The following is a 21394-nucleotide window of genomic DNA, read 5'->3' as shown; positions in this document are numbered from 1 at the left end:
ACCTCACCTCACGACTTTGCAACAATAGTGGATTTCCAATTCCATAAAGGGAGAAGGGAGATTTGGGGGGGGGGGGGGGAAGATGTTGGTCAATCATCCCAAACCTGTTTCGATACTACAGTTCCGAATACCATGACGATTCTTCCGTGATGGTAAGCAGACTTTTAACAAAACAAATTCGTACCTGAAAGAAGAAACTCCTTTCGACCTTTAGCCTTGTGCCGGTGAATTTGATGTAGATGTGCAGATCATGCAGAGTAACCTCATTCAAGGGCCACCTAGTGCCACAAAAAAAAAGGAAACTGGCTTTATGAAATAGCAATCATCGAACGGAAAAATAGCACATTCACAGCAACTGCTTCAAGAATTCCAGAAGTTAACTCTTAGCACACAATGTTCTATGTCGATTAAGAATTATTCTTCTAGACAAGATGCATGCACTCTACAAGATGCAGCACCAAAGCCGTACAATAGCTCGACAGAATTACTCTGGATCACCCGTTGCTTTTGTCAAAGATAGAATATCGTGTGTGCAAATAAAAATACCCGACTGTTCGTCTTCGTTAGCCGATGGTCTCCAATCTCCATTATCCCCTTACTGGCTATCATATCCTTTTCAACGATAGCCACCCACCACGCAGATAGATGTACCTACAGATCGGTCTTCAAAAATCTCTGCTTTCCTGGAATAAAGGTCTGCAGCATTGGTCACCCTTTCGGCAATCACTGTCCATCATAGTTGTGCAGGACCTATCTGACTAGCACCTCCGTCGCATCTTACGACGTACAGTTGATGTACTGATTGTGCGCTTGTGCTCTACTCGTCAGAAACATATCATCATGCGAATGAAGAAATATCTGACGGGTTGAACCGAGAGAAATATTTAACATGAAGGGCTGTCGAATGAAGCGTTGACCATGTCATGTGTTTCCCGGTACTGCAATACTGCGCTCCTTCCTATCCTTGGTCGACTTGGATGTGCTCCGTCCCTGAGGTCATTGATAGCCGAAATATCGATCATGTGGATACTCAGTTAACGTATATAGCGTCCACCATCGGACAGGGATCTCATACCACGTCTATCATGGAAGTATCTTCTCCATTCTCAAGACTGGCAGGGACCTGGAACGTATTGGTAAGAGAAACAGGTGGCAAAGCTTGCGTGAATTCCGTGCAAGAGAACTGTTTCGAGCTGCTGTCATAAGTGATATAGCGTTTCAACTGAACAAAAAGTTAGTGAGTCGTTAGAGCACGCGTTTGGGGTTTCTGCTTACCGAAGCAAGCCTCACACCAAGCCAGAGACACCTCTCTGCACGTGGTGCTGCATGACTTGGAAGCTCCAGTGTACGGTCATCCTCGTCCGTCACTTGTCCCTCGAAAAACTCCGGGTCATAATAGTGGCAATGAGACCATTTGAACCCCCGCATCAAGAAGTCCTCTGGTAATTGACGACCTGTACCTGACTGTTGTTGAGGAAAACCTGGGGCCTCAACTTCATTGTCAACCACACCAGACCTACTCATCGAGTTCAACGATAAAACCAATTTGTCCCATGGAACGTAGTTTTCGAGGTAGATGAGGGCTTCTGGAACATCCGATAGACCCCATAGAAATGACAGAGTGAAGTGCAGGAACGGGAGGATGTTCCTGTCTCCGACTTTGGCGGCAACGATAGAGATGCATTGGTACCAGACAGGCAGAACGTATGACGTTACTTCGTCTGAAGAAGAGAATTTGACCCCCGGTCTGTCACCAAGTGGCGCGGTAGCCTGGACAAAGTCTTGTAAATTGATAGGGTCTTTTTGTTCCCAGAATTTGCGGCGCATTTGAGATTTGGCCACAGGATCCTCAGAGGGGTTTGTGCCGGAGGGCTGGTCCGATTGTCCTTCCATTTGCCTTTGCTTGTTGTTCTCTGAGTCAGCACAAAGGGCTTTCCACAGGAAATTCTCGTCGGATCCGAAGTCGAGGATCATGGCAATAAGGGACGATGCCATTTCTGCTCCTTGAATCTTGAAGTTCGATCCTGTCCTGTTGATAGTGCCGTCTAACTCGGATGCAAATCGACTGATGTGTAAACAATAATCATGGACAAATCCACGAGTGAAGAGGACGCCTGCCGCGGTGACCAGGCTAGTTTCTACCTTGAGGTACTTCTGACTTGTTGTCTCATACTTATCGAGGAAAGGAGAGAATAAGAGCATGATTGAGTCCCGAGCGTTCACAAATGGGATACCGCTAATGAGTGCCTTGGAATAATAAAATAGCTGACGAACCACATTCGGTCTCGCTAAAACGGCCAAGTGATGCTGTATACGACCGGTCGTAGCCGAGCGATCGGCAGCACGATTATACCACATCCGGGCAACATTAGACCAGTTCTCCCGGTCCCGCATATCGGATTCTTCGATGGCCATCCGGTATCGAGCCAGGTCTCCTAGGCATTCTATCCATGTTTCATGAAAGGCAGGCACTGATTCCATCAACAGACCCATCATTTGATAAGCAAGATAAACGAAGCTGAGCATATGCTCCAGTGAGAACGGCAGTCGATGGCGGAGTAACTCAAGGAAAGAGTGAATCCCATGTCTCCACATCCGGGCGGGCATGGCATACTTTGTTGGTAGCCGTCGAAGCGCTGGTGACGCTGTGGGATGTTGACTGGCCAAGAAGAAATCATGATGCTCGTGCAACAGGGTCCGGTGTAAGGCAATCAATGCCTGCCACTGCTCATTGGAGAGCTTGTTTGTAGTCTGGGACTGCTGCTGGCAGATCTCGACACACTTCTTCTCGACCATAACGAGGCCAGCGTAAATTCCTTTCACTTCGTTGACGAGTTGTTCCTGTGAGATAGGCCTTGTTTCAGGTTGCAGTAGCATCTTGGTGTCTCCTTCCAACGGACCATCCTGTGGTAGGCCACCGGAATGGAGGTGGGATGGCTGACGGGAGTGTGGCCTTGGACCCGAGGCAGGAGCCGGTGGGGGCAATTTGGGAGAAGATAATGGGGTTCTCTGGGTAGATCGATAGCCTTGCGATGGGGTTGGTGTCCGCGTGAGAGCAGGTGGGGGTGAGGTTGCATGAGACAGGGCCTGTTCGTGTCGGACTGAGAAGGGTGAGCCGGAGCCGCGATCGTCTTTTTTGTTTGGATAACAGGAGTCCTGGTCAACGGCGGGGCGTTTGGATCGCCTCATAGAGTCCGAAATCTGATTGCTGGTTCGATATTGATCCGCCAGGGTCAATTGATTGAATTCACTACTGGGCTCCTCCCTCGCATTTGACGGCTGCGACTGCAGTGGTCTCTGCTGTGAAGAGTCATGGGCTAACGAGTCACTCCAAGGCCGCCGTTGTTGTTGCGGTTGCTGCTGCCTTCCCTGGACCTGGAAATTACCCTCAAGCCTATGCACCAACATCACAATTAGACAGTGTTGAGGTCGGGCAGACCGCGAACCATGAAGGCGTACCTGGGACTTTTGTTGTTCGGTGATTTATTTGGCGACGCCGAAATAGGGTCATTCGGTCCTGGCGGCTGAGTGACTTCTGGCAAGCCTGATTTCCGTCTAAACCATGACATAGGAACGGTTGCGACGGGAGATCTGGATGTCCTGGATGTTGTTGAGGGCGTTGTATGCTGAGATGGATAAATCATCTGCCAAGGCTCTACTGTGCTTATCACCCGTTAATACATTTTTGCCACGTGATTGACCCGTGAGCCATTTTCCAACAGCACGAAATGGAGAGGCCGGGCTAGAATCACATTGTGGGAATCCGGTACGTACGACTTTGTAGATTGTGAAGAGGTCCTTCTGCAAGGTGGAAACCGTGGAGCTTCGAGGCGAGGTTGTCCGAGGGCCAGAAGAACCGGAAGTCAAGGAGATGTGAATTCAACAGGAATTATGGCTTGATGCTGGTGTTACGCAAACAACCTTGGTAGTTGAGATTGTCCCTCGCCCCGAGTTGTCAATGGACCTCAATAGCAGACACATGTGCGTTCTAGGAAAGGACTCAAAGAGACCTCGTTCAAGGTGAAGGACTGCCGATATCTTTTAAATGTACTCCGTAAGTGAGGCAGAACGATAATCCCAGCATTCGCCTACGGATTTGCAGGGCATCGAGACGTCCGCGCACTAAATGGTTGTGTCACATTAAGCGGGCGCGAAAGGCATGCCACTCGGCTCGGATTGAAGATAATGTTCAACGCGCATAAAGGTGTGTTGGAAACGTCGCGCGAACCAAAAAGGCAGCCACTATTCCTCTTCGGATTGCGGCTCTGCGGGAGCTTGATTCGCGGCTTCCGCAGACGTCATCATGCCAAGACATAACAACAACACGAGTACCTTGCTCTCCTCGTAACGAGAAGATGTACATCAGATATTGTGGTGCCTACTGCGGAATGGTTAGAAAAGAAACAAAGTTCTTACTGTCATCTCTGAGGGATTTGGCACTCTTTATATGTCTCTAAACCAACATCCCGATGTCCACGGGCTAGTCAAGCACCGCCTCCCACAGCCATCTTCGAAGCTGTACTCCGTATGCAAGATCGGATCGCCATACGGTGTGTTCCTCAATAGCAATGTAGGTAGGTCTTGAGCCTCATGATTGCTGTTAGTGTTATCCTTGATAGGTACCTCTAGGTTGGTAGGCTTGGTTAGGTTGCATGAGGCTTCAAGTGCCTCATGTACCTACTACGTAGGTAGGTATCCAAACCACCCATCCCAACAGCATCAAATAGCGCAAGGGTGCCCAAAAAAATGCTACGACTCATATCGTCGAACGCGGGGTACTTCCTGCCTTCCTATCGCCCTCTTCCTGGAATTTTTCCCTGAAACCAGACCGTTGCCTATAGGACAGGGGTTACTCCTTATGCCGGGCGTGTTACACAATGAACCAGGTAGTCAGCAGACTGGGACCAGATCACGAATCAACCTCCCCATATCGAAATTCCCCCGTCGAAATCCAACACCTGGATTCGATTCACCTCCCAAAGGGCTTTGTACATCAAGGATCAGGTAATGAAGTTGAAGAGGCAAGTAACACATTTGCTGTCAAACTGATCCACAGCAAGTGAAGGGATTCTCGCCCCCAGAGTCTGTACACCACAAAGGGCGTAATGGCATCACAGGACATTATTTATTAGGCAGACCTCGTTCCCGTCAAGATTATGCCGATGCTAGCCGGTACTTTTCTTTATGATGGTGGCATCCTTCATGAGGCCAGCCTCACACTGAGGCTGACCGCGAACAACCACCAGGGATCGCTCTGTAACGCCAACGATGGTGACGCCCTTCGCATCTTCGTTGAACATAATCGCTTTCAACCCCTGCGACCGGACGACACGTTGACGATAACAACACAGGTTCATATGGTCAGCCGGTTTTCGTGCTTCGAGAAAGTTGAAGAAGTGATTTCGGGAACACTGAAGAGGCGTCCATGTAGCAAGGATAAAAAGGACCCTGATTTGTGTGATAAACTAGGGTCATTCCCTAGATGCCAGCGTTCATTGCACATGTACACATGGTAATTGGCAGAAGTAGGCTGCTGAAACTACGAAGAATGAACACGCACCATAGCGGCAAATTCTTCGACCGACAGCTGAGAACCGACTATGTACCCATCTTTCAAGGTTCTAGAGAACGAGTAGGTGGAAGCAAACACCATTCCAGACCAGCATCTTGACTCCTCAGCATGTCTACGTTCCGTACCTCGTGCCAGCTCACCATATGGCATGAGCCGATGTGATCTGGCTACCGTGACTACCACGCACCTTTGAGCTGCAACGTTGCTTGACTCCGTTCCTGCATCTGATGTTCCCGCAGCAGCGTTTTCGGGTCGGATCGGACCCAAATCATCCTCGACGCTACAAACAGATCATAATCTTCGAGGACACACGAAGAACCTTTCTGTTGCGATACTCGGTGGTTAATGGGGTTGGGCTGTTGCAACTTCCGCATTTGAACCCCCCCTTTTGACCTTGTTCATACCTCAGGCGACCTTCATACCTTTGTAAGAAAAGGCAGCGTCCCGTCCTTTCTAGTGTTGTTCTCTCGCTACTAACGTCAGCTTTACAGTGCAACGGGAAAAGAACCAACCTATATACATGCATATCAACTTTGCTGCACGCGACGTTATATTCAGACACGGGCGCTGCCCGTTGGTAAGCGGCGATCCGCAAGATCTTTTCGGTGCTCATATTGGCTCGATCATCTTCCGCCTGGCTGCCTTTCGAACAGAAATTCTCTCACAAATAGCTCGTATACGTTAGCACCGAATTCGTCGAGATAAGGGCGAGCAACTTTATAAGCTCGGTGCGGCTGAACAGGTTGCGAGAATAGCGAGGTGAGGTGAGGTGAGATCTCGCATGGCATGGCCCTCCTCGAAGCCCTTCTCTCCCTCGTATGCTGCCGGAACCGCTCAGTACGCGGCACGAGAAGGCTACGAAGGCTAGCCCTTGGTGGGCAGATCTTTGTAATACCGATGTGTTTGATATAATGATATTACCTCTCAACCCAGGCGTTCAGCGAAGGCGTATTCCCGAGTTGACGGTGGTGGCCATCAGCCTGGTCGCCATCCATCGATCACGTCCCCGAGCGCTGTCTCGAGATCCTGCGACCATTTAGCGGCCGAATATCCTACGATCTTGCTTCGGCGAACGGCCTCTCCCTTCTACCTTAGATTTACCATATCAAGACATATTTATCAATCCTTGTCCTAACCGGTGAACATTCAGCCTTACTGAGGTCACCTGGGGCTGACACAGTAGTGGGAGGTTCTAGACTATTTCGTTGCCCACTCACAAAGGGCCGCAGACCACGCTCGGAGTCTCCCGAAGATGGTCCACAGCGTAAATCTGGAGTAATTACCTTACAGAATGTTCCATGATGGATCCTCCTTTCCATTCTTCACGAGCCCCTGCAGTCAAAATGCTTCACGTGAACCCAATCGGAAGCCTTGGGCAGAGCTTCGAAGCTTGACCTATTCGTATTCGCTTCGAGGCATTTCCTTTTCCACTCTGAACCTCCCTGTCTACCACCGGGCAAACTCCAAACAAGAAAACACTCGCGTACTAGCCAGCCTGATGACAGAAAGAATTACGTCGAAAACGAATGGATGGATGCTGCAACCGGAACCGGTCAAGCAGTATTCGGTGCAGTAGTTGATTTAAATAAAAGGCGTCCAAAGTATCCAATTTGGTAACCGAACTGTTTTAGCCCCCATCCGACCATTTTTGCTTCGTTTAAAGACCTCATGATCCGAGACAAGGCAAACTTTTGCTGATGGTCTTCCTTGCCCAGCCGGCCTTTTTGTTTCTCTTCTTCCCCCCTCTACTCCATACATACGAGGTAAGGATATCTTTGGGGTTTGGCATGTTTTAATTTCGCGATCAATGGGGACATTTGCCTTTTCCCGTTGTGCGTCAGGCGCCTCCTTGGAGCAGCCGCTTCTCGCATTTTCCTTTCAATCAACATCATATCTCTTGGTCCCGGATGCGCCGCGTTCTGGACAATCACAAAATTGCTCTACGAATGGCTAACCTTCACCCTTGAAAGAAAGTGTTAGTAAGTCTCATCAAAGTGTTATCCTCATCGGGACTCGATCGTTGCCCAAACGACCACAGCGTCAAGGCGTACGGACCCAGTCTTTCAATGTCTCCTTCAGCCTCAAACCCCGAGCTGCATGTTTTCGGTCAAGAAAGAAACCAAGGCCCTTCAAGGACCAGCATCACACTCTTCAAAGGGCATCATGTGTCGCGACCCGGTAGGTGAGAATACAATGGGTCCAACAATTGTCTTCATGTGGGCGTCTCTGGACCTACTAACTACCTCTGGCAGAGAAAGGGCAACAACTTTTTCCCACCCCACGCGAGCCGCAATTCGCATGCAGACATGTTACATCACGTCCCTGGAGAACAACCTTACGTGAGTATACTTCAAGACTCGGACTGAACACTAGAAAAATTCACCGGTGAGCCAATGCTCTTAATTTTCGAGGCACCACTAGTTAGCCATGTTGACTACGTGTGTGCCGGACAAAGTGCAGGTGCAGGTGCATGTGCAGGTTGCAAAAATGTGACACTTGTCATGTGGTTGAGACAACAAACATGTCGGTCCAAATGTGTCGGGAGGGAACTCGTCACATTCCAGCCCGGCCAAGCAGCCCCAGCCACCAGCCTTACCCGACCGTGTTTTGTGGCAGTTGAGATTGGATCGGATTTTGATTGCAATGCAATCCAGTGGGAATATCACATCATTGTCTGAACGAGTCATGCTGATTGTATGACGACGTGGCTAACCTGTCAATCAATGCACGACACTAAAAGGGGGACAAGAAGGCAAACTTTTTCGGAAGAGGAGGAGGTGGAGGTAGAGGTCAGGCACTCACTTGTGTACGTGGTGAGAGGGCATTGCTCGCGAACCGTGTCCCTGTATGATTGTGAGCGAGATGGGTAAACAATTGACCACAACATTGACTGGGTTAGCAGGTAGGTTGAAAGAGAGAGAGGCAGATGTGAGTGCTGGGAGAGGAGGAGGAGGAGGAGGAGGAAGGTCCCGTTCGAAGCCTGGTCCTGTTTCTGAAGATTTTGGGCTTTTTTTACACACAGTATTTCTTGGACGGTGTCACTCCTGTACGCGAGTCGCTGTCCAACCCTCTATAATTCTTCCCCTACCACAAGAGGCGTTTGTGGTACTGTATATTGGTGCCTGTCCCAATCTACGTGGACCGATGATTCACGGTTTTGCTCCAAGAAAAACTTCTCTCGAGCCAAAGAATGACAAATCAGACTTTACCCTGGGTCTCTTACTCTGGTAGTAGTCAAGACGGGCACGAAGAGATTGGGAGAACAGAGGCCTGGGGGGAAAACTCTACAAAGCTTCCAGTTTGAAGAAGAAGAAAAATTCCTCTACGAAACTCACGAATTCAATAAGATACACAAGTCGCATCCGCAAAACTCCTTGGAAAAGGACTTGTCTCTGTTCAACGGGTCTCAAAAAAAAAGAACACTCAAGCAGACCGCAGTAAGTGTCCGAGGGCATGGAGATGGAAAGACAGGTTCCAGCCCAACAACGCCTCACGCAATCGATAATGGGGCATACTGCTGATCAGCCAAGTCAGGTAGTTTGTACATAGTCGACGGATCAAAGGTCCAAGTTCAAGCGTCGGTTTCTCATCTAGTGTTACCGTATATATACCATTACTGTACAATATATTTACTGGGTACCCAAAAATAATAATCTACCTATCTTTACAACCTGGGAGCTTTAGGTTTACTGCCTCTTCTTGATTGCCGGTTTTTCCGATTGAGACCTCGAGGACAACAACTGTGGAATCCTCAGCTTGAGCAAAACCCACACAAACCCCAATGCTATAGTGGCCAACGTCACCGACTCGATAATTTTTGAAGTTGCAGTCTCCGTGTCCAAGACGGGCACGGAGATGCGTTCGATGAGTCTCCCGCCGTCTGGTCCGACTTCAGGGGCGGCAGGATCAAGGTGATAGAACATCGTCCTTGGCCCAAACAATCCATCGTACCCGAGATGGATCCTGTCAAAAGGGTTGACGGGGAACTTTGTGCCGTCTTCGGCGGTGCATGCCCAAAAGACAATCGGCCACGGAATTTCGACTTGAGACTGTCCTCCCGGGGTAGGCTCAAGGTACCGTAGATGGAGAGGAATCGTGACGTTCCACTGGCCAGGCGAAGAGTTTCTTGCTCCTCCGCCCTCCTCCGCCTCGTCCACATCTGGCGTAAGGATGTCGAGCAACATGTTCGAGCCCCATTTGTCGACGACGTAATCGGGGGCTTCGAGGTCCGTCTCTCCCGCGATGGAATGTAACTGTCCTAGGTTGTGGGACTTTTGAAACAGAGGGTCGTTGCTCAGAAAAGCATATTTGTCGGCGAAGAGGTGCGAAGGGAGGGTCAGATATGTCTGGAGCGCGCAGACGCTCCCTGGTGGTTTCGACTGCGGTTCGACGAGAGCACGGGCGTAAGGGAAAGATATCTTCAGGATCGGATGGAGACCAGTCGGCTGGTCGAACGACACCGTGTATTGCTGGTCGCGTCGCTGTGCCAAGTCTAAGGAGTGATGGCGTGATGGAAAACTGAAGAGCGTGGCTTTGGGATGGTCATCGGTTCCGACCACGGTGAGAAAACCAGAGAGCTGGAGATCTGAAGGTTCGGTTGCGGGAGATGGACTGAGTATGCCAACCTCGACTTTGTCGTTTGGAGAGGACTGGATGTCAAGATTCCAGGCGTCAAAGGTCGTGAACTCCCCTATGGGATCGAAGATGACTTCTGGTTGTTTCGACCAGAGCACGGTCAATATGAGAGCGTGGGAGATGCTGTCATAGTCAAAGTCGACGGCGTCCGCCAAGTTTAGGAGAGAAGCTGTATGGATACATGAGACATCTGAGGGTGTGCAGATGGTCCGTTGGAGGTAGTTTGCCAGGTGTCTGACATTTGGGAGGAGACTGTAGTATTGTGATGAAGCCGTCTGGGCGAAACGTTCGGAAATCAAGGGCGGGCTGATAAAGGTCTCTTTGGCTGAGGCGCAACGTAGCTCGTCACCAAAGACCTTGTGAAGGAGGCTGCATAGGTGGTCGGGTTGATCTTCTTTCAAGGGAGTATACTGGACGTGTATACCGGGAGATGTCCTGGATAAGAATGGCGGTGTGGTATGGTAGATATGTTCTCCGGTCCATCGTATATGAAGCTCGTGAGCTTCTCGGAGAACCTCTACTACTTCCTCCGGGAGTTCGTTGAGACCAAGTGTGAGTCGTTCTTCTCGAGCTGCTTTCAGGCCACCGAGTAGGAGTTGATTCTCGGAGACTTGAATGTCTGCCGGGTTCACTGCTCGACTTGGGTGAGTGATGAATGTCGCACGTCTGCGCATTTTGAATGAATCAATGAGTCGAGAATGGCAACACAGATCGAGGTCAAGAATTGTTTGATCATGGGATACCGTCAGGTTGAGGTTGTGAGAAGCGGTCTTCGGTATTGGTTAGAAGTTGATGCCGAACCACTTACGACAATTATCGATAAACAAAAAAGTGTCCACATCATTGAAGTGACTGACGTCGCCTCTTTTTTCTTTGGTTTCAACCCCATTGACCTCCGTCCAGGTTTCCTTATTCTTGTAATCTTCTAATACTTATACTCCGTAAAACCTCGATTTTATTTCTTATACCATGTCTACACCACCTAAATGATCTCCTAGCATTCTTACAGCACAAAACACCCTCTTTCCGACACATCATGGCGCCCAACGTGGTCTCGTCGCAGGTCAAGCTTTCCTATCCTCTCTACGCGGCCGACTTTGATCCTTACAACCTGGATTTTTTGCTCGTTGGCGGCGGCGGCGGTTCATCCTCGACAGGAGTTCCTAACAAAATCTCATTGATCGATACGACTCGCCGAGAGCAACTAGCAGAGGTGGTCGATGTTGAACTCGCAAAAGACGAAGACTCGGTGACTAGTCTAGCGGTGTCGGATTCCTCAGATGCTTCCTTGGTTGCTTTCGCCGGCATCAACAGTTCAGTCACGGATCAGAATGCAGGCAAGAATGAACACTTGAGGTCTTTTCGCATAGGGCTACCCGCAAAGAAGAGGAGGGCGGATGGGACAACGGTGGAGAAGGAGAAGCCACCGCAGGATTCACAGGCGCTGGGACGGACAGCGCTGTTCAAGTCGGCGACAGGCACCAAGAATGAGACATATCAAAGAGTGTTGCGCTTCTCACCGGCACAGAAGCCAGGACAACCTCGACTCGCAGTCATTGCATCAGGACTAGCTCCCGAGAACGAGATTGTTGTCTTCAGGGCCACGCCCACTCCAACATCAAAGGACGAAATCTCACGCATCAATCTGAAGAATAGTGAAGCAGGAGATTTGGATCTTTGTGTGGACGACGATGAGAAGGCAGGGCATATCCTAGCATACTGCACAGACGATGAAGTCTTTATTCAGAAGATACCTACCGCCGCGAAGAAGAGCAGCCCTATATCATTATACCGCACGACAGAATCGACGACTTCCCTTCCACCCTCTAAGAGACCAAGGTTCCGCGCCATTCGCTTCATCACACCTCACCATCTTTTACTCCTCCAAAACAGACCAGGGAGAACTGGTGCCGACCTCCTTGTCTTGAGGATCTCCCAAGACTTCTCCCAATCACGAATAACTCTACGCAAACGGTTGGATAGATCCACCAAAGCTGCCGTGGGACTCGACGTCTGCGCGCTGAGTACATCTGAGCAAGGTGATCAGCAAACAGTCATCGCCGTTGCTGGTCAGAGCGGGGATGCTAGCTCTATCGAGCTGCTTACGATCGACTACTCTGGCGCTTCTGGGCTGCTAGGGACGTTTCGATCTTATACGCTCTTGCGCAATGTTCACAGTGGGCCGTTGACGCGACTAGTCTTCTCGAATTTCCAGGGTCCGTCACTACCCGTTACCAAAGAGACGCCGCCGCAGTCTATTCGGCTGGCTTCTGTCGGTGTTGACATGATGGTAAAAGTGCAGTATCTACCACTAAGACCTTTTCCGACACTTTATACCAAGACTCCTCGTTACGTTCTCATCCCTCCTGGCCGCTCTGAGACGATGCAAACTACATTCAGCGTATTTTTCGCACTCGTGGTGGTTGGTATCGTAGCGGTTCTGATGCAGGCTTTCTGCGAGATTCGAGGAGCTGTGCCTCCCTTGCTCGGCGCAACAGACTGGTTATCACCTCGAATGCGGGATGTGATAGCTCGCCCATACATCTTTGCTGACGGTATCCCAACCATTAAACCATCAGATATTCCAATCGCCGCACATAGCGCCACCGAAAGAGTCAAGGATGCTGCCGAGGACGTGCAGTCTGAGATTGCTCAGGTGGTGTCGGACTTGGAGAAAACACTGGAGGATTTTGTCAAGGAGAACTCTCGGCTTGAGACCCCCAAAGCCATCATCGTTCGTGACGGGGCCGAGGCAGGTGAACTGTCAACAGAGGTCCTTGAACACGATGCGGATCTGATCAAAGACGAGACACTCAAGAAGTGGGAGGAGCTCAGTGAGCATCAGAAGCGGAACTGGAAGCGGAAACTCATTGAGACAGGACAATGGGCTGAAAAGCAGGGTGAGAGCGTGCTGAAAGGCATTTTGTTCTCGGAGCTTGCTGGAATGGTTGGGAATATGGTGGCCAATTAGTGAGGGCTAATAGTGTTAGATGTGTACAGAAAAACCATTTGAACTTCTCGCACGACACAAAAGAACTGTGTGCCTGGTCATAGCTATACTGGCTAGGCACGGTCCGCTGGATCGTCACTCCTGTTTCATCATCAGCATCGACGGAAAAGGGCCATGCTTGGCTCTCAGGTCTGAGCATGAGTACGTGTCGAGCTGTCTTGTGCGCTCGTTGCCCGTGGATCGTACAGCCTGTCTCTTGTCATGTCAGATGCCATTGTAAAAGCACGGGTATTGACAAATTGCTAAGTCGACTATCAAGGCTTCGGTACTCTGTAGAAACAAAACGGTATTGAGATTCGTAATGGACACACAAAGCCATGGGTTTCCTCAATGGGCTATTGTGCCGTATTTCTGAAACAAGCCGGTGAGTTTTGATCTTTTATGGAACACGGAGTACGGAGGAGAAAGGAGAGAGTTGTGTACAGTAGGGACTCGTGCGAGGAGCATGGACTTGAAGATCCCTGTCGACACGGGCCCGTGGAGGATCGAACACGGAGGATCGTGTGGCGGTTAGTGGTGTATACATGGTATGAGAGAGAGAGGACTTACCTAGGAGTACGGAGTACAGTACGCAATACAGAGTGTCAACGACGAGACCTCTCACGGTACGGAGTATCCTGCTGAAATTATTTCGTATAGGTCAGATACCAGGTGATATTTCAGTTGTGTTAGGTACCTAGACGGTGCCTATCCATGTTCGCCTCCCCCTATAAGTTGCAACTCGTCAAGACTCGTTCCCTATATCTTGTAGGCACCTAGGGAGGTACTAGAGAGTACTAAATAACTGGAGGCGTTAGACGAGGTACGTACAGTACAGTAAAGGGCACCGGCTTCTCCGTATTGTCACCTCCACCAACACCACCAGCGAAACTCCTCGTTCACCCTCCAACTCCATCTCAGTAGTACGTTCATTCTCAACCAACCACTGGCTTTTCTTCCCCTCGACAACCACCCACCATCAATGCTTCCTCCTCCCGCTGTCGTTTCAGCCTGATCAGGTTCATTTGCCCGTATCCCTGCTCTTAGCACCCACCATCCTGGTCCTCTTGTTGACTTGGGTTTCTCGTCAGCAAACCTCCCAACCGCCGCCCTACGAATGTTCACCCTTTCTCGACCACATCCACTCCCATACCGTTCCAAGTCGCCTGTTTTCAATATTTCGGCTGAAGAGACTGCGAGATTCACGTGTCCCGCACTTGACGTTCACCGCCGTCATTGAACAGAGTGACACCGAGCAGAGACCAAGTCATCCCGTGCACCTCGTTTGCCGGCGTCTGCTTCCCAACCTCACTTGTCCTTCATTGCCTCAGATCAACTCAGAAAATACCATCGCACGCATGCTGCCACTGCATCGCCTGACCTCGGCCGGAACAACTCTTCATTGAGCAAACGTTCAGCCGCAGCCCCTCCATCTCCTGTCTCACCATCAAAAATTCTCGACAAGAAGTGTAACCGAGTCTTTCGCACTCGGTTTTAGATGATGGCTTCCGGCCAGGAACATGCGTAAGCCAGAACTCCAAGCCTTTCTTTACCCACACTGCTACGACGGTCAACTGCCGGCCTCAATCCTGCTGGCATGCCTACTGACGATACCAAGCTTTTACAGCGCAGGCCAGTTCATGAACCCTGGCCCTGCTCCGCGCCCTCCTACAGACCGTCCTCGAGATCTTCAACTGCAGCGTTCCAACACCGCGCTCCCTGTGTCCTCCTTTGATGCCATGAATCTCAATGGTCCAAGTTCACCCGCCATCAATACCCCAAACGCTCCCTTTTTCTCGAATGGCAGTTCGATATCGCTAGCAGGGAGTGGAAAGTCCTCTTCAGCGGTCACCATCATCAAGGAAGGACATGTCCGATGTAAAGAAGACAAGTTCCTCGCGCAATGGAACCAGAGATACCTTATCCTGCGCGAATACAGACTGGATTTTATGAAGAGCGAGACGGGAAAATGTATGCAGTCTATTCAACTAAACACCGTGACTGGAGTGACACGATCCGAGGACACTCGAATGGCTTTCGAGATCACTCGAATTGCCAATCCCAAGGACACTGGTGGAAAAGTCATCGTGAGTCGAGATCTGCCCACTCGGACGATCACTTGCGAAGTACGGAATGACGACGAAATCTACGAGTGGATCGACAAAATATATGAGCGATGTCCTGGCATGGGCGGCGTCAGTAACCCGACTAACTTCAGCCATCGTATCCACGTTGGCTTTGACCCTCAGACTGGTGGATTTGTAGGTCTACCCCAAGAATGGGAGAAGCTGCTGAATAGTTCTGCCATTACCCGGGATGATTACAAGAAGAACCCTCAGGCAGTGATTGAGGTACTTCAATTTGTGTCCGACCAGAAGATGCGTGACCAGCATCCAGAGATGTACACTCCCGGCATGGTAACTCCTCCAGCAACGCAACCAAATAAGCAACTTGGCTATCCTACTGGTGGCAATTCGGTCGCTCCCCCGAGACCGGCACCCCCAACTGATGCGCAACGGTACAATGCGAACCAGTTTATGCATAAGTATCAAGATAGCCAGTCACGATCTGGCACCCCTCCCATAAAGCCACCACTACAGCGCTCGCAGACCGACAAAGGGGCTTATGATATGGAAGCTGATGCCGCCCGGATCAAAGAAATTGCAAACCAAGAACAAAAGCGACGCCAAATGGAGGCCGAAGCCAAACGAGCTCGAGATCAAGAACGAGAAACGGCTGAACGTGAGCGCCGAGACCAGGAAGTGTACAATGCGTCTCTCCCGAAGACTCGTCCAACCATTGCTCAACAAGAAATTGGAGGTTTTGGCGGTAGTACCCAACCCAACCGACAAGATCCCAGATTCAACCCAGCGAGAGCTGCTCCGAGTGCTCCACAGCAAGTGTCTTCCTTGAGGCAGCAGCCAGTAGCCCATCGACCTGCCCCTTCTGCCCCTACAACCAGCGCTTCTCAGAAATCAATCCCACAGTCAACATCTGCCGGTCAGGGGTCTCTACGCACTCCTGGCAGCAGGGAGCCAGACCGACAAGCATCACCTAGTGCGCGTTATCAAGCCGAGCGTGATGCTCCACGGAAAGAAGCAGTGTCTAAGCCACAAGCCAACGGGGTCAATGCTCAATCTCCCAGCCGAACACCAGGATCTGTACAACAACCTAAGCCCCTGAACGTTGCGAAACAGCCGCAAGCAAAACCTGCTGCAGATCCACGTAAGGAAGCCGAGATTGCCCTGACAGCCAAGAAGCCCGTCGAAGAGCGTGCAAAGGAGGTTCGAATGTCGAGCATGAGCGAGAACGAAGTTATGGCGAAGCTCAAGCAGGTAGTTTCTAAAGACAACCCTAACGATTCTTACAGCAAACAGAAGAAAATCGGTCAAGGTGCGTCTGGCTCGGTCTATGTTGCAAGAGTACGAGAAAGTGCGACGTCAGCCGTGGCTAGAGAGCTGTACCGCACGCATGGGCCAAAGGGCCAAGTCGCCATTAAACAGATGGATTTACGAAACCAGCCTCGAAAAGAACTAATTGTCAACGAGATCATCGTCATGAAAGACTCGAAGCACCCCAACATTGTCAATTTCCTAGATTCATTCTTGCAAGAACAAAACAATGAGTTGTGGGTGGTTATGGAGTTTATGGAGGGAGGCGCTCTCACCGATATCATTGACAACAACCCAGTTATCACCGAAGATCAGATTGCTACGATCTGTTTCGAAACTTGCAAAGGTCTGGCTCATCTGCATTCTCAGGACATTATCCACCGAGACATTAAGAGCGACAATGTGTTGCTCGACCGTGTCGGTAACGTCAAAATCAGTAAGTACTTCCCTGTCAACGACGATGTTTTTCATGCTAACATGGCTCCCAGCCGATTTCGGATTTTGTGCAAAACTTACCGAATCCAAGAGTAAGCGTGCAACCATGGTAGGCACACCATACTGGATGGCACCTGAGGTTGTCAAACAGAAGGAATATGGACCCAAGGTCGACATCTGGTCCCTTGGTATCATGGCCATCGAAATGATCGAATCGGAACCCCCTTATCTCAATGAAGAGCCACTGAAAGCTCTTTTCTTAATTGCAACTAATGGTACCCCAAGACTCAAGAATCCTAACAAGCTTTCACGTGAACTCAAAGCATTCCTGAGTGTCTGTCTCTGCGTCGATGTTAGAAGCAGGGCCAGTGCAGACGAACTACTACGGAATGACTTTATGCGCATGGGTTGCAGTCTAGCGAGTCTGAGCGAACTATTGAAATGGAGAGAAAAAGGACGACAATAATTGCAATTAGCAGGAGGATGTGTTCATGTCCGGCGGCACAATGATCTCAAGATAATGACGAACGACGAGGATATTGTTACGAAGACCTGTGCATACTCGAAGCCGTTCCAATTACCAACTTGGATATGTGATCGAGTTGGATTTTCAATGGGGTGGGACAGCATGTGTCATAGAACAGAGAGAAGTGCTGGCCCTGTTGAAATGATCAACATGTGTAGTATTCGCGTCTCGACAGAGATGGCGTGACTTGCGGCGAGAACATTCCGGCGCGTGCAGCAGCAAATACAAAACCAGGGGATCTCGGAGAGCAGGCTTTAGAAGGAGAGAGTGGTCAGCTTTTTGTGCAATTTCGTCTTCGATAGATAGGGACTTTGCACATTACAAGCCATGAGAGACGAAAGTGAAGATCAGCTGGATAACGAAAGATGAACAAAATGCATTTCAGCTTGACGATGAGCAATTGATGGATTAATGCAATGCGATGCGATGTCAAATGTCGTGTCTTATTACAGCATATTAGATGTGCTTTCGAGGGTGTTTTCTTTATCTTCGCGAGGCCGCAGAGACAATCACAAGGCTGAGGGCGAGTCATGCAAGGCTGAATGAACCGGGCCTTTTAATTATGTCATGCCGCGATTTCGCAGGCAAAATGTGGTCGAACCCCTCCAAGCCCGTTGGAAAAAAGATTTCTAAGCCAGGGTATGATGTCGATTCCCATAGACAACGACGCTCGCCATCTTATAAATTGACACCTCGAGTACGGAGTACGGAGTGCTACTTGACTCCCATAAAAGGGTCTCTCTCTGTCTCTCTTTCCCGCCTCCCTGGCCCTACTCGATCTCTCTCTCTCTACACTCCCCGCCTTCAATTAATCCCTCCTCTACGCTCGATATGTCGTCTTCCGATCCGCATCACAACCCCTCGGAAGAAATGGAAGAAGATGACCTCCTGGCCGCCGAGGACGCAGACGAAGAGATCCCCGAAGATGAAGACCACCCTATGGACGAAGACATGGACGAGGAGGAGGACATGGGGGAACCACAGGAAGAAATCCAACTACAGAACGACTCGGCCGCACACTTTGACGCCCACTCAGACAGCATCTTTTGCATCGCCCAACACCCCTCGCGGCCCAGCATAATAGTGACGGGAGGTGGTGACGACGTCGCGTACATCTTTGACGCCTCTACCTCCGCAGTCTCCTCTTCGTCCGACTCTCCTGCGCCCACGGCCACGGGACAGCCACAACAACCAGTTGAACGTGCGTCTTTGGCCGCACTTGCGAAACTAGACGGTCACACCGACTCGGTCAACGCGGTGACATTCACATACCCGCGCGGCGACTACGTCGTGACGGCCGGCCTGGACGGCAAATTGCGCGCGTATGCGTCGACGGACTCCAGCCACAAACACTGGTCGTTCTTGTCCGAGACGTCGGAAGTCGAAGAGATCAACTGGGTGTCGCCGTCGCCGAACCCGCAGCACGAGAACGTGGTCGCGCTCGGCGCCAACGACGGGTCCGTGTGGGTCTACCAGATCAATGCAGCAGATAAAGCGTCTCCTCTCACGATCGTTCAGGCTTTCTATCTACACACCGCATCGTGTACGGCTGGCGCATGGACGCCGGACGGGAATCATTTGGCTACGGTATCGGAAGACGGGAGCCTCTACGTGTGGGACGTGTTTGGTACCGGTTCGACAGTCGTCAGTCTCACGGCTGCGGATCAACGGTTCGAGGTCGAAGGTGGTCTGTACAGTGTCGCGTGCACTGCGTCCTTGTGTGCCGTGGGTGGTGCTGGAGGAAACATTAAAGTTGTCGGTCTGCCGCAGATGGCGGATCAAGCGAAGAAGACCGCCGGCAAGGCCAAGGGAGGCAAAGGAGCGGGTGCTGGTGCTGGTGCAGGACAAGCAGCGACCGCGGCGTCAGCAGGCCAGATCCTCGCCTCGTTACAGGCACAGAGTGACGGTGTCGAGACGTTGTCGTTTTCAAGTCCACCGCTCAATCTCCTCGCTGCGGGTAGCGTCGATGGAAGCATCGCGCTGTTTGACACTGCCCACCGATTCGCCGTGCGGCGGCATATCAAGGAAGCCCACGAAGAGTATGCGGTGGTCAAGGTCGACTTTGTGAGGAACCCGACGCGTGGCGGTTGGATCCTGACGAGTTGCGGTATGGATGGAGTGGTGAGAAGATGGGACGCAAGAGGAGGCACCACTGCAGCTGGACAGGGATTCATCCAGGAATGGAGAGGTCACCGCGGAGAAGGAGAGGGCGGTGGTGTGCTTGGGTTCGTCCAGGGCGGCGGAGGAAATAGAATCGTGACGGCGGGTGATGATGGTGTTGCATTGGTTTTCAAAGCGGACATAGCATGAACATTAGAACTGGAATGGAAAAAGCACCAAAATTTTCCTCCCCCCAAGTTACTCCCTTCATCACCCAATAGCGCTCGTCGTTTGCTCGAGCCAGATGATACCGTGTTGTAACCATGTATTTTGTATCGTGGTGTCGAGGCTCACAATGACGTCGTTGACAAGTTTTCGCAATGTCCGTTTTAGGAATATGCGCACAATTAGCCTTGTATCATGGTGCACATTATGGTTCTATCATTGGCGCCAGGAGAGTTCTCTGATTCCAAACAATCTCTCGGTCTGGAGATTACAACTATGCCAGTCAATGACTTTTTGGTCTTGTCTTAAAGAGTTAGGTTATTTGAGGTCAATCCACATATGCTCATGGACCTGATGGAGATAACCTCGCATGTACATTCCGTAGAGGCAAGAGCGGTTCGATACGGAGTTAAAAAGAATGCGAATACCTAGAGGCATGGCAAGAGGATGTGTGAGTGGTTTTCAAACGTGTATGGAAGACTTATAAGTAGATGACAGAACTCTCTACTTGTGTGTCTCTCTCTCCCTCTCGTCATCTTCTCTGTACAATCTCAGTCGATCGAAACTTCACAACCCCTGCCCCTACAAAAATCCATCTGCACAATGTCAACAACACGCTTCGTCAACAAGCTCGTCGGCCAGCGAGTGCTGCTCGTCGGCGGAACGGGAGGTGTCGGCATCAGCGTCGCCCAGGCCCTCGTCGAGTCCGGCGCCGTCGTCATTCTCTCTTCGTCACGAGAACAAAAGGTCAAGGACGTCTGTACCGCCTTGGCCAACGACTACCCTCAAGCCAAAGACCGGATCTCTGGGTACGCCTGTGACCTCGCCAGTGCCAATGTCGAAGCCAACATCCGAGACCTCTTCGGTAAAGTCGGCGAGATTGACCACATCGTCTACATGGCCGGTGATCGACTACCGATGATCCCCCTCGAGGAAGTCACGCTGGAGAAGTGGCAAAAGTGCAATCAAGTCCGGACCATCTCTTCAATCTTGGTCGCCAAGATCGGGTCGAGATATTTGAAAAAGGACCGACATTCGTCCATCGTCTTTACCGGTGGAAGCATCTCTGAAAAACCAATCGCCGGGGGTTGGTCCATGTTGGCGCTCATCGGTGCCGGGGTGAATGGACTAGCGAGGCAGCTCGCATTCGACCTCGCTCCGATCCGAGTGAACGCTGTGGCTCCGGGAGTGATCGAGACGGATCTGTGGCAGGGGATGGGCGAGGAAGGGAAGAAGGCCTTTTTTCAGGGTCATGAGAGTAGAATCCCTACTGGAAAAGTTGGACAGCCCGAAGATCTGGCAGAAGCTTACCTCTATTGTTTGAAGGATACCAATGCGACGGGAATCGTGGTACATTCCAACAGTGGAACGTTTTTGATGTAGTAGGACGAGCTATCGAGGTATCGATGTCAGGAAGTGGAACGGCGGTCGTTGGTCAATGACGAAAGTGAGATGGCATGAAGTAATGATGAACGATCGGACATGGCTTGTACGGAGTATTTGTTAAGCACAAGATATGC

General features: G+C 50.7%; 7 protein-coding genes across 9 annotated transcripts; 5 read left to right on the top strand and 2 right to left on the bottom strand.

The window, feature by feature from the left end:
* Positions 1–77: 77 nt before the first annotated feature.
* On the bottom strand, positions 78–4166 carry PV06_09233. 3 transcript variants are annotated; one of them, XM_016410660.1, is made up of 5 exons: positions 3775–4166; positions 3460–3663; positions 1276–3394; positions 656–1222; positions 78–550 (listed from the first exon to the last, which is right to left on the bottom strand). In XM_016410660.1, exons 2-4 carry the CDS (start codon positions 3642–3644, stop codon positions 1070–1072), a joined length of 2457 nt encoding a protein of 818 aa, XP_016258467.1. In that variant the 5' UTR covers positions 3645–3663; positions 3775–4166; the 3' UTR covers positions 78–550; positions 656–1069. The 3 variants fall into 3 exon arrangements, with proteins under 3 accessions (XP_016258467.1, XP_016258466.1, XP_016258468.1); XM_016410659.1 differs by having other exon boundaries at positions 78–1222; XM_016410661.1 differs by having other exon boundaries at positions 78–1222; positions 1276–3663.
* Positions 4167–7204: 3038 nt separating this feature from the next.
* On the top strand, positions 7205–9171 carry PV06_09232 (uncharacterized protein). Its single transcript, XM_016410658.1, has 2 exons — positions 7205–7335; positions 7543–9171. Exon 2 carries the CDS (start codon positions 8420–8422, stop codon positions 8801–8803), a length of 384 nt encoding a protein of 127 aa, XP_016258465.1. The 5' UTR covers positions 7205–7335; positions 7543–8419; the 3' UTR covers positions 8804–9171.
* A 19-nt stretch (positions 9172–9190) lies between these two features.
* PV06_09231 (uncharacterized protein) lies at positions 9191–10929 on the bottom strand. The gene has a single exon (XM_016410657.1). The coding sequence runs from the start codon at positions 10879–10881 to the stop codon at positions 9259–9261; it is 1623 nt and encodes a 540-aa protein (XP_016258464.1). The 5' UTR covers positions 10882–10929; the 3' UTR covers positions 9191–9258.
* A 188-nt stretch (positions 10930–11117) lies between these two features.
* Positions 11118–13229, top strand: PV06_09230 (uncharacterized protein). Its single transcript, XM_016410656.1, has one exon. It carries the CDS (start codon positions 11244–11246, stop codon positions 13176–13178), a length of 1935 nt encoding a protein of 644 aa, XP_016258463.1. The 5' UTR covers positions 11118–11243; the 3' UTR covers positions 13179–13229.
* An 894-nt stretch (positions 13230–14123) lies between these two features.
* Positions 14124–18102, top strand: PV06_09229 (uncharacterized protein). Its single transcript, XM_016410655.1, has 3 exons — positions 14124–14720; positions 14815–17024; positions 17077–18102. The coding sequence occupies exons 1-3, from the start codon at positions 14695–14697 to the stop codon at positions 17487–17489; spliced, it is 2649 nt and encodes an 882-aa protein (XP_016258462.1). The 5' UTR covers positions 14124–14694; the 3' UTR covers positions 17490–18102.
* A 63-nt stretch (positions 18103–18165) lies between these two features.
* Positions 18166–19904, top strand: PV06_09228 (uncharacterized protein). The gene has a single exon (XM_016410654.1). The coding sequence runs from the start codon at positions 18381–18383 to the stop codon at positions 19857–19859; it is 1479 nt and encodes a 492-aa protein (XP_016258461.1). The 5' UTR covers positions 18166–18380; the 3' UTR covers positions 19860–19904.
* Positions 19905–20477: 573 nt separating this feature from the next.
* Positions 20478–21349, top strand: PV06_09227 (uncharacterized protein; the record flags this gene model as incomplete). Its single annotated transcript, XM_016410653.1, has 1 exon — positions 20478–21349. One exon carries the CDS (start codon positions 20478–20480, stop codon positions 21255–21257), a length of 780 nt encoding a protein of 259 aa, XP_016258460.1. The 3' UTR covers positions 21258–21349.
* Positions 21350–21394: the final 45 nt, after the last annotated feature.

This window comes from Exophiala oligosperma, assembly GCF_000835515.1.
Source record: "Exophiala oligosperma strain CBS 72588 unplaced genomic scaffold supercont1.10, whole genome shotgun sequence".
Lineage (NCBI taxonomy): Eukaryota > Fungi > Ascomycota > Eurotiomycetes > Chaetothyriales > Herpotrichiellaceae > Exophiala > Exophiala oligosperma.
This window is presented reverse-complemented; position numbering and strand designations above follow the sequence as displayed.